General features: G+C 43.6%; 1 protein-coding gene across 1 annotated transcript in view; it reads right to left on the reverse strand.

Annotated features, from left to right (window-relative positions):
• LOC103605873 (contactin-associated protein-like 2) overlaps nt 1-12,577 on the reverse strand; it is an 82,103-nt gene that overhangs the window by 14,218 nt on the left and 55,308 nt on the right. The window contains exons 4-5 of the mRNA XM_008590476.1: nt 11,677-11,703; nt 8,996-9,007 (exon numbers count right to left, since the gene is read on the reverse strand). Coding sequence (XP_008588698.1) covers nt 8,996-9,007; nt 11,677-11,703 — 39 coding nt within the window. The remainder of the gene's footprint in view (nt 1-8,995; nt 9,008-11,676; nt 11,704-12,577) is intronic.

The following is a 12,577-nucleotide window of genomic DNA, read 5'->3' on the forward strand; positions in this document are numbered from 1 at the left end:
ACTTTTTGAAGTACTGTGATGGTTAATTTTAGGTGTTGTAGTGGATTGAATTATGTCCCCCCCCAAACTCATTGAAGTTTGAATTGCATCCCACAAGTTTTATGTATTAGAAACTTGGCCCCTACTGTGATTGTTAAGAGGGTGGGAAATCCTATTATGGTAATTGAAAGGTGGAGCCTTGGAGAGGTGATTGGATTGTAGGACCCTGCAGTAGTGAAAGGATTAAAAATGGTGGTCAGGGGCGTGGCTCTGAGGGCTTTAAAGAAGAGGAGAGTCCGTCTTTCTCTCTCTCTGCTCTGCCATTTCACACTGTGAAACCCTGCCATCACTGTCACCACCTCACTATATACGTTCCCTGGACCATGGACTTCCCAGCCTCTGAAACTGTAAGCAATAAATTTTGTTTTCTTTATAAATCATCCAGTTTCAGGTATTTTGTTATAAGCAACAGAAATGGACCAATACAGGTGTCAACTTGCCTAGATTAAGGAATACATAAAAAGCTGTTAAAGCATTATTTATGGTTGTGTCCATGAGGGTGTTTCCAGAAGACATTAGCATGTGGACCTGAGTGGACTGGGTGGGAAAGATCTGCCCTCAGTATGGGTGGGAACCACCCTATCTGCTGGAGGTCTGGAGAAAACAAAAACAGAGGAAAAGTTGAGTCTTTTGCCCAGTCTGCTGGAACTGGGATACACTCCTTTCTCCTGTCCCTGGACATTTGAACTCAAGACTCTTCAGCCCTCTTATACCAGCAGCACCTCTGGGTCTCAGGCATTTGGCCTCAGACTGAGAATCCCACCATTGGCATTCCTGGTTCTGAGGCTTCCAGCCTGGAACTGAGCTGAGCCACTGGCATCCTGTTTGCAGACGGCTGTCGTGGGACTTCTCAGGCTTCATAATCATGTGATCCAATTCCCCTAATAAATCTCCTCTCATATATTCAAACATATTCTATTGGTTCTAACTCTGTGGAAAACCCTGACTAATAGAAGTACCCTCATATTATTTTATTTAATAGATATTAAATAGGTATTATCTTTACTTCTTTGACATTATAAGAAGTGTCCAAAGTCACAAAGCGATAAGTGGCAGAAGTGGTGTTCACCCCCAGCTACAGCTGACTACAATGACAAAATGGTCAGCTGCAAGTCACAGCCTCCTGAATTAGCCCAGCCAGGGCAGTTAGGAAAGGGACATGATCGGCTACATTTTAACTATTTATATGTAGAACAGAAAATGCATTAAATCAGATAAGGCAAGAAAAGCTCAACCTGAAAAGCCTACGGAAATGACATGTTCTATAATTTCACTTGTACTGCCAGGGGAATGCCTCTTCTCAAATGAACCCTGGTGCATTTGCCGTGGTTAAGTGTAATAATTTCAAGGTAATTTCTGTGGGGTCCAAGTGAGTATTTTGCTGTACATTTAGCTGGTGGTCATTTCACTGGCAGTTAATAGGCGATATGAGATCATCCTGTAATAGAGGCTCATTAAAATTAAAGACTGTGACTCCATGTGCCCCAGGACAACCTTAAGGGAACACTCATTTGTTCAACGTTTACCATGAAGTCATTAAAAGCAGACTGCTTCAGGCTGGGCCTCCTGTCTGACACACTGAGGTCAAAGCTTTAATGGCCCTTCAGGTATTATTTTGCAAATTCTGTTCATTTCCATTTTTAAGCTAGTTTGCATTGGCAGAGTTTAAGGAGATTTCATCAGTCTGTTTATGTTTGGGCGATGAAATGGAGAAGAAACACCTGAACAGTGTGGATTATTTTGGGCCAATGGAGGGGCCGGGCCCCACCTTCTGAATGGGAGGATGCGATGCCAGGGCAGGCCTGCTTCTGCCGTGCGGGAGTATTTGCAGGGCTCTAGACAAAGGCCTGAGATTTCTTGCTGCCTTTTCTAATCCCCGGTTTTGGGTAATTCCTGGAATTAGCTCAGAGATATTGATTTAGAACATACCATCTTGATGAATATTTTATTCCAAGTTGAAGCTAAACATGAGCAGAGGCCACTGCTGATAGACGTAGGTGTGAGAAACAATTATCGGCTCAACTCGCATTCCTCAACCATGTCTACCCGTCCCTTCCGAACCCGAAACTCCTACAGACTTCGAAGAAGAGATAGTTGGAAGAGCAGAGACCACGCCTTTCTCTCGCATCTTAGTCTCCATTCTATCTGGGGGTCTGTAGACAGGGGTACCAAGCCTATGGCCATTCACAAGTGAGGATGGGAAAGAGCAGAATTTGAGCCTGGAATCAAGGATCAATTCATCCAAGTGTTTTCTGCCTCTTCCTGACCCCTGGATCACTTCATTCCCATTAATGGGGAGGAGACAGAATAAAAGTAGATGAGAGTGGGATATAGAAAGTAAACTGGGGGTCTGCCACCAGATACAGTGTTGCAGCCCTGTCCCTCCCCTCCCCTGGTGAGACTGTAACTCCATGATGACAAGGACCATGCCCCAGTTACCTCCCCTGCCCCAGGAGCTGGCACAGAGCCTCATACAATGCCTTGCAAATGGGAGCTGGGGGCTCGCTGCAAACCCTAATCACCTGATCATGAGAAAGTGAAAGGGAGAAAAAGTGGTTGGTCTCAATACATGTTTCTTCTCATCACTGCACCCTTCTCCAGCAAAGGTGGGTTGACAGGACCTCGTTCCCCTTCTTTGGTAGCATGGGCAGGACTTTGTGTCTTCTTGCTTTCCTTCTAAGGGTCACTAAGGGGGCTCTTGCAAACCAGCTCCTAGATTTCCAGTGTAAGACAGGAGGCTGGTCAGGGCCGGGGGTGAGAGCCGGGCAGGGAGATGTCCTGGCTGTGCCGCTGAGCAGCCGCGTGATGTTTAACCACTTATGAGGCCTCCTTGGACTTCAGTTTCCTCATTTGTGAAACGAAGAGGTGAACCAGATAACATTTAAAGTTTCTTTGAAAATGTTTTGCTACTGTGGACCTAAGGAGTAGTATTTTCCCAGGTCCCTGGGGCTTTGAGCAGAATTTTCTGCTAAGACCAGCTCTAGGCAATCACTGGCAAGGTGTCCCGTTAGGACACTGTTCTGCTGCAGACGATCTCAGTGATGGATCGAGGGTGGGAAGCAGCGTCACTAGTCCTAGGAGGGCATAGTTTTTACTTTCAATTTTGAGACCCAGACCACACAACAAGGACTGTTTTTGCCATATGTACCTAAACATCTCAGTAAATTTGGCTCCCAACATTCAGCCTTAAGGAGATGCTTATAGAAAGGCCAGGTTCGGTCAGGGATTTTCAAGCAGGGAGGGGACTTAGGGACAACTAGTTTATCACCTTTTTTTCACAAATGTAGAAGAGGTATCAGACTCCCAGGGAGAGTTAGTGATCTTCCCAGGTTCCCAGACTAGAAGTGGTAGCGTCGGCTTTGAACCAATATTAAACTCACCAGGAGTGCTTTTTTCCAGAAACGCGTAAGGCTCAAGAAGGAAAGGATTTAGGAGACAGGTCTTTCTTTGCTGCACATGTGCATGATTTTTCTTTCTGAGATGTTAAGGAGGTTGCACTTATGGCTCAATAAGCAACTTTAAATGAGAGGGATTATAAGTACTTATTACTATTGTCATTATGCCATCATTATTATGGTAATGTAATCAGTAAAATATATCTGCCTCTTAAGGTCTAGTGCAATTGAAATCCTGCCATATTGATGCAATTAAAAGAATTAGTGAACCCATTAGGTGATTTATGTTTTACATAAAAACTTTCTCAAAATAGGAGAAAGAAAAAAAAATTAGCCTTCACTAAGGCTATGTTGATCTACTTTTTCTAGTCTAATACTCCACCTACTGGAAAAACACTGAATACTATTTAAAGCATAAGATGTTTAAAAAATAACGAAAGAACTGTTTTTATATCAATAAATCTGTATTGGGAAGAGAAACTCTCATTTTACAGCTGATATTGCATTTCTCTAATAGCATTAATTTCAAAGATATTTATAGCATGAATGGCCCAAGAACCATATAATTTTTCAAAGAATCGTGTCAGAAAAATTTAGTACTTTTAGATTCGTGTCTTTTACTTGCAAATGAAAATTAAAATTATTATAAAGCATTATAAAACAATGTCTGAACTGGTATCTAGTAATTAAGTCTCAGATGTCCTTCTTAGAGATCTAGCATAAGAATAGTTCATGGTTTTTATACACTTTTATATTTAAAATCACTTTAATAACCATCAACTTTAATCATCGCATATAGTGAGTACTTCAGGTAGTAATTTAAACAATTAATTAATTTTATAAGGCATCTTTGCCCTAAGAGCTCAAGGCAAAACACATTTTCATAACTTGTAAAATGAGTTTCCAGGAGGAAAGAAAAACAAATAAATCTGTGGGAAAAGGGAGGAAGAAAACAAAGAGGAATAAAAAATAAAATTAGGAAGAGTTGCTTTGGAAAACAGATATTAACAAATGTAACATTACTAAAATTGAGTAATGTTATGGCTACATTTTTCATTAATTAAATGAAAAGGATGCAAAATTTGAATGAGAATGATTATGAGAAACAACGTAGAAGTGACAAATATGATTGAGAACTTTGTTAGTTTAGTCTTTATTTGCCTCTGTAATCTTGATTTGTTGAGCAGGTGTTTTCAGGGGTTGTTTAAATTTTGTTCCTGGTGAATTCTTGGGTGAGTCATATGGGGGAGTTTTAATAAGGTCATCCATAAAAATGACATTGTGAATAGGGACACTGTTTTAGCCTGGTGTTGCTGATGTCACATCGTTTATCTGCTGAGGCAGGGACTGGTCAGTGTTGAAGTGGGTGGCTACGCTGATGGTCAGATTCACAAGTCAGAGCCCTCACTGTGACTGATCTAGTAACAATGATTTTATCTGAAGATGAGCTCCTCATAGAAGTACATGATCAGTCAAATCTGGGGAAGTGAGCAGGTTGTGGCATCAGCTGGGGGCATCTGCTGTGAGCACTCCTGAGAAGGTTGCACCTGTCAGGCATGCACCCATCCTGTAGGCACCCAGGGCACAGGGAAATGACTGTCGTAGGGTAACTTGACTGCTGAGGGGGTGCGGGCTCCTTGGGGGATGAAGGAGACTTTAGCATAAGATTCTGATTATCCCTCTGGCTGTATCTCTTTCTAGTCAGTCACTTTTCAGTAAACCACAGGACTCCTGATACCTGTTCACACTGTGCAAGGACTTTCATGCCACCTTGTGAACTGGGACTGGAGTCAAGCTGACGATGTGCGTAAAGAGATGTTCCCAGCTGGGCTGAAGTCTCTTAGCTTCTTTTCTCGGAAATATGACTTTTAAAGTACTGAGGGAAAAATATAAAACAACAATAAAATTCAAATCTAAAATATTACCGCAAATTCTAAAACGTGTGATATGGAGAAAAACTGCCATCATGATTCAGTACTTAGGCAGAGTGGAGGCGTTTTGAGGGAGGAATACATAAACCAATTCTCTCTACGGTATTAAGGGGACTAGCCTCACTGGCCCTTAGGATGCATTTTGGAAAAAAATAGAAGACAATGAAAAGTAAATGGAAGATAGATTTTGGTGGACTTTGAATGCCAGGTGCAAAGTTTGGACTGGATCCATACATAGCTGGGGTCACAGTCTGTCTATCTATCTATCCATCTATCTATCTGCCTGTCTGTCTATCTTTCTGGTGTAGTATCACCCCCAACTTTTTATTGTTGTTGTTATTTGTAATCACAACTTCTTTATAAGGAGGCCAAATCCAAGGTTTTGTGTCTGCTGAACACCTGGTTGCTCTGGGCCTGCAAGTTTGGACCTTGTTTTGGGAGGACTTAGCTTGTTGCAGATAATAGTGGGGGGACCTGGAGATGGGTGAGGAAGGAGGTAGGGACCCCAGGAGGAGGAATCAGAGAGAAAGCAGAAAGCCCAGCGCTGCGTGGGTGAAGGGCTCTGAGATGCGGCCTATAGGGGAGTGGGTAAAAAACTACCAAAGCTCAGGTAGGCGTCCCTGGTTCGTAATACTCTGCATATTGTCACACATGGATGTGTAGGGAATGAAATGTGTTCTGAGGGCTGGGAAGTTTTGCATTGGGGACCCTCCCAAATCTTGCCCTCTGGTCTTGATCGTATCCTTTATAATAAAACTTAATCATAAGTATAGTGCTTTTCCGAGTTCGGCAAGTCTTTCTAGCAAATTTTTGAGCCTGAAGTGGTAGTGGGAACTCCTGAAGTTGCAGACAGCTGGGCATAGGGGAGAGTGACCTTGAGGTCCCTGAGCTTGGAGCTGGTGCCTGAAGTGAGCACAGTCTTGAGAAGGACTGTGCCCTTAATCTATGGAGTTTGGCCTAACTCTGGTGGTTGGTTCTAGAAGTCTTTGCAGAGGGTGAGCTAATAATAGAACAATAGTTAAAAAATAAATGTGAAAAGATGAGAAGCAGTGGCTGAAACAAATAAGGTGCAATTCAACAGGATCTTCAGTACTGGGTTTAGGTTCAAAACAAGCATGATTGTCAGGGTCATGGCAGGGAAGAGACAGCTCGCCCAAACATTGCTAAGTAGAAGAGAGACGAAGGCAGGCTCTATCGGTATCTGCAGGGCAGGGTAAGGGAACCACCGACAGATGCTAGCACCCAACAACTAGCCTTGGCAAGAGGGCATTATCACCCCTAGGCTGAAAGAGAAGAGAGGAGGCTATGATGGTGGGGCCAGGGATGAGGGGCTGGTGGAGTGGTGGCTGTGGGCAGAGGGACAGGGCCATGGTCAGGTGGAAAGGAAGCAGGATACAAGGGGCAACCACACAGAGCCTGACCTCTTACCTCTGACTTCCATTGTCCAGGCAGTGCCAGACAGGCTGAACCCAACCGGAAGCCAGTGGCCAGGGAGCCCAAGGTGTCAGCCTCTGGGGACAGAGAGGAGTGAGGGGCCAGCGTGGAATGACCGGCACTCACTGGCTGGGGGAAAATGTGCTGTAGTCATATATGGGTTTGCTTATTCATTCAGTGCTTCTTTATTAAGTGCCTATAACGTGCCTTGCACTGCTCCAGATGCTTGGGATGAACGGTGAACAAGTACTAAAAATCCTAGCCCACATGTTGCTCCCTGTCTAGTACAGGGAGACACAGAAAAAAAAGTAAATGATCTAATCTGCCGGAAGGTGATAAACACTGTCTTTCCAGTCCAATTAGAGCAAAGTCAGGGGGATCTGGTGTGAGGAGGAGAGTGGGACTGAAATCTTGAATAAGGTGGTCAGGGTAGCCTTGCTGGGAAGAGGAGACTTGAGCCAAGACTTGGAGGATGTAAGGAGTTAGCCCTGCAGACACCCAGGGGAAGAACACGCGGGTGGAGAGACAGGCCAGTGCCAGTTCCCCTGAGATGGGAGACCTTCTGGCACAAAGCCAGTGAGGCTAAAGAGGAGCAAACCAGGAAAAGAGCCACATGAGGTGGGGCCAGAGGGTGGGCGCTAGTGGTGCTAGCTTTGGGGGCCTCGCCGGCCTCTGCAGAGACTCTTCCTCAGAGAAGTGAGGACCATTAGAGGGTTTGAGCAGAGGAGTCACGTGAACTGACTTGCATCTTAAGCGATGGGGTGGTTGAGGTGCAGAGATGGGCCTGTAAGGGCTAGGGAGGAAGCGAGGAGCCTGGTGGGGAGACCACCCAGACGTGATAGAGGCAGCGGCCCATGCACAGCTGTGCAAGCGGAGAGACTGGTCAGAATTTGGATGGTTTCAGGATAGAGCCAACATGATTTTCTGACAGGCTGGATGTGATTTGTGAGAGCGAGTGAGTGATATTCCAGTGAGATCTCCGGGTTCTGGGCCTGAGCAGCTGGAAGGACGGAGTGGCCGTGGACTGAAACTGGAAAGGCTACGAGTGGGGCAGAGTATGGGGCAGGGGCAGATCCGGAGGTCAGACTTGGAGCTCTTGCATTTGAAATGTTTATTAGACATCCAGTGGGCAGTTTGGTGTATGAGTCTGGACTTCATGGAGAGGTTTGGGTTGAGATAATAATTTGGGGCACATAGGTCAAATTTAAGACCGTGACACTGGATGAAATTACCAAGGGAGTGAATAAAAACAGAAGAGAGAAAAGGACTGAAGGCTGAGCCCGGATGTGTGCCGACTGAAGGGGGTTAGCAGGAAGAGGAGCAGGAGGAGACTGGGCAGAAGGGCCAGCGAGGTGGACGGAGAACAAGACGTGGTGGTGCCCTGAGAGCCTTGGGTCACTTGCATCAAATATTGCCTTTAAGTGAAGTAACAAGAGAAATGAAAATGAGCCATTGCATTTAGTAGCGAGGAGGTCATTGGTCCTGATGACAGCAGCTTTAGGTGAGTGATGGCCAGACAGCCAACTGGGAGTGGGTATAAGAGAAAATGTCGAAGAAAATCTTCACAGCACATGTATCCAGCAAAGGACTAGATACAGAACTCTGATGACTTTACATAAGAGGGCAAGCAGTCCAGTAACAAAAGGGACCCAAGACTTGAACAGACATTTCATGAAAGAAGATTTACTAATGGCCAATAAGCACGTGAAAAGTTGCTCAACATCGCTAGTCATCAGGGAAATGAAAGTGAAAACCAAAATAAGATACCACTATCCACGCACTTGAATGGTCATCATTTAAAAGGCTGACAGTATCAAGTGTTGATGTATATGGGGAGCAACAGGAATTCTCTTGCTTTGCTGGAGGGAACATAAAATAAAAAAATAGTTTTTTATGAAGTTAAAGATACACCTACCATACAACCCATCAATTCCTTTCCTAGATATTTACTCAAAAGAAGTAAAAAATATGTCCACATTATACTGATGTATGCAAATGTTCATAACAGGTTTATTTATAGTATCCCCAAATTGGAAATGACCCATATACCTGTCAAAAGATAAATGAACAAACAGATGGTGGTATTTTCATAAATGTGATAATTACCCAGCAATTAAAAAGCAACTGCAGATACAACAAGGGTGAATCTCAGATTCATTATGCAGAGTCAGAGAAGCCAGAGAGAAGATTACATACTCCATGTTTCTACTTGTATGAAGTCATAGAACATGTAAAAGTCATCTGTGGTTTTACAGAAACAGAAATTTGATCAGTGGTGGCTTGGGGGCAATTGTTGGTGGGAATTGATGGGAAAGGGGCCCAAGGAACCTTCTGGGGCATTGGAAAATATTCTGTATTGCGACTGTGGTGGTGGCTGCATGGTGTGTATGTCTGTCAAGACTCATCAATCTGTACACCTAAAGTGTGTATATTTCATTGCATGCAATTTACACTTCACTAAAGTTGATTGAAAAGAGAATGCGAGAAGCTCGCCCAAAACGGCAAGTATAGATAACTGTTTCCAGGAGTTTTATTGCAAAGAAAAACAGAGAAATGGGGAAAGTGTGGGGAAAAAAAGAAAAGAAAGAAAAAGAAAAAGAAAGCTTTGTTTTAAGGTGAGAGAAATATCTGCATATTTGCTGAGGGGAATGGTCAAGTAGAGAATGAAGACAGAGAACCGATATGAGGATGTCCTTGAGTGGGCAAGATGGGTTTAGCTAAAATCCAAGGGGCTGGTTTGAAGTGGGATTCTCAAGCAAACTTCATTTTCCTTTGTGTTCTTTCCAGAACTTTCTACAATAAATATATTTAATTTTATAATTAGAAAACATAACAAATGGTATTTAAAAAAGAAGAATAGCATGTTCCCCACACCTGGTGATGTAAGCAGGGGCTGGTCAGGGGCTGGACTTGTGGCCAATAAGGACCATTCTGATTTTAAAATTATTTTGAGTACATATGATAACTAAAGTTTGCAATTTACATTGTAGTTTTTAAGTAAGAACTCGAAGAGGTATGTGACAACCATCTTTGTTCTTGTATCCAGGGAAGAAGGTAGAAAAAGATATGATCATATTCAGATATGGGAAAACTGAGGCACAAAGAGGTTTGTGTCTCATCTGATTCCACGAATCAGTAGTAAATATTTAATTTAATACACGAGAGTATTAAATTAATACTAAGTGTGGTTCCCGGCTCCCTGTGAGTCTAGAACTCCCCTTTGCTGTAGCCTAATCTTGTGTTTGCTATTTTTGAAGACATGAAACTGCTTTCTGTCATTGTCATTCCCCTAACTTAGGGACCTAATGGTTTTCCTAAGTAAATGGCACTCATTGATCGATACATCTTTGCCAGATGACGTTATAAAATACCAAGAGAAAATTTAAATGCAGTATGTCTAATCAGGCTAAAGTTAAGGGTGTTACAGTTCTAAACCTGTTTAATGAAACAGCATATTCTAGAAGCCTAGGTTTATAGGTTTACTCAAATTTGGACCAATTTGGTCCACTCAAATTGTGATTGTGGAATGATTCTCATACACGGGGTGTTTAAATAAAGCAACCCCGGGTGCTTTTGCTTTATTGATCTTCTTAATGCACTGGCTTCAGTATTTAAATAAGTTTGAGTTTGTTTCTTTAATGGTCTTTCAATAAAGCTTAAGTTGACCCAGTTCCTTTTGCAATCATGCACCGTAATGACAGAAACAGACTTATAATAAAAATGAACTCATTTTATGTGGTTGAAAAGATTATATTTCTATTGATTTTAACTGTAGCATAGTTAAAGTCCTTGACACTAAAAAAAAAAAAAAATCAGAAAACATATCCTTTTTAGTATAGTGGCTCTATTGATATCACTTTGCCAGTAGGTTTTGGCAGCAATAACAATATTCAGCAGAGAATCTAAAAATTGGCATTATCAGAGGATTGATAATCATGTCTTTCAAATTCTGTTCCAGGTGAAAGAGCAGAAAGGTGTATCAGGAAAATCGTTGTATATAGAGGAACTTCCTAATGTGGGATGAATGCCATGGGTCTGAAAGCTTGATTTGATGACCAGTTCATTTCTGCTGGCTTATAGAAAGCGGCAGAGCTCAGTTCCCTGGTAACACTAAAGCTTTTTCGTGCTATGTTTGGAGCCCATTCCAAGAAGTAGAATGTGTGGAGAGGTGGGAGCATGGAGTAGAGGTGGTGAGAATGGGAAATAGAAAAGACCAGGAGAAGTGATGAAAGAGAGGGGAGGAGCATTCACTTCTCTCGTGACCCAGCCCTGCATGAATGTGCACTGTGTGCATTGAGAGAGAGAGAGAGAGAAAGAGAGAGAGAGAGAGAGAGAGAGAGAGAGAGAGAGAGAGAGAGAACGTGCGCGTGCGCGTGTGTTGCGGGGGGGTTACAGCCATAACAAAATGGGCTGAGATTGATTCTTAGCCTGGAAGACTAATAGCTTTGGCTTTGAACTTGGATCATGTGTTCAGATCTGCTCCAGGAAAGGCTTGGGTGAGTCTGTAGATCTTGAACCTCATGGTGACCCGAGACCCACTCTGTACCTTGCCCTAATCCTAGCTCTCCTCTAATTAATCTTCTAAAGAAGGTCAAGTTCCTGACATTCTGCTTGGGTTCCCTTGGAAATCTTGAGAATAAATAAGAAGCTGCTGAAAGGATTTGTGAGGAGAAAAAGTGCAGAGAATTTTCCAGGAGTAGAAAAAGATTTGGTCCACTTCGTCCTCTTCCTCAACATTATCAGCATCTAACATTTCTTGAAGGTCAACTCCAGGTCAGATCCCACCTTAGGTACTTTACACATGGTATTTCAATTAATCTGCACACAACTCTGCGGGCACGTACTCTTATTTGCCCCATTTTTACAGTTGAGGAAACTGAGGCACAGAGATCAAGTTATAGGGTCTAAGAGGACACATGCCTGGTGGGTAGATAGCACAGAGGTCTGTGGGCTTTCAGAGGCCAAGCTCCTCCACTGTACCAGCCTGGACCCTGTGCCATCGTAGAGCTGGACTGGCATGATACCCACAGCAAATGCACGGGAAAGTCCTGGGAATGAGAGGAGAGCAGGGCACCCCAACATTGTCTCTGGCTTACATCCTCCCCTCCTCCACTTTTGTTGCATTTCCATTTATGCATCTTCTGATCGGTAGGATGCAGGTCCCCCTTTGCATCCATCTCCGGTAGCAGGACAGGTTTTCAGAGATGGTCTGGATGTTGGAGGCTGCAGAAACCCGTGAGCTTCTTCACTGCTCCCACCACTGTGCATTGTGGTGTCTGGCTGTTGGGGTTACACACACAAGCACAAGCAGAAGCTGTGGGGTGGACAGTTTCAGATCCCAGCACCATTTTCATGGGGGGCCAGGAATCAGGCGGGTGGAGTGGGCTGATTTCTACTGTTTGCTCTCACAGTTTGACTTCTGCTGGGCCCCGGGTGACATCAGGAGGGGTGCGGGAGTAGATTGGCAGCCACTGATTCAGCAGGCGGGTGGAGTGGGCTGATTTCTACTGTTTGCTCTCACAGTTTGACTTCTGCTGGGCCCTGGGTGACATCAGGAGGGGTGCGGGAGTAGATTGGCAGCCACTGATTCAGTTGTTTTATTCATTCTTCTACTTTCTCTTCCTTTTTGGTGTCCTTTCTTCATCTTTCCTTTTGAACTACCAGCCCATGCCCTCTCTTCTACCCACAAAGAGGTTTTTTTATTACCACTCCCTCCAACATTGTGATTATAATCTCATCTCAAAGACGTTAGAGTAGAGGTCATTCTTTTGGTTTGCT

This window comes from Galeopterus variegatus, unplaced genomic scaffold, assembly GCF_000696425.1.
Source record: "Galeopterus variegatus unplaced genomic scaffold, G_variegatus-3.0.2 Scaffold6131, whole genome shotgun sequence".
Classification (NCBI taxonomy): Eukaryota; Metazoa; Chordata; class Mammalia; order Dermoptera; family Cynocephalidae; genus Galeopterus; species Galeopterus variegatus.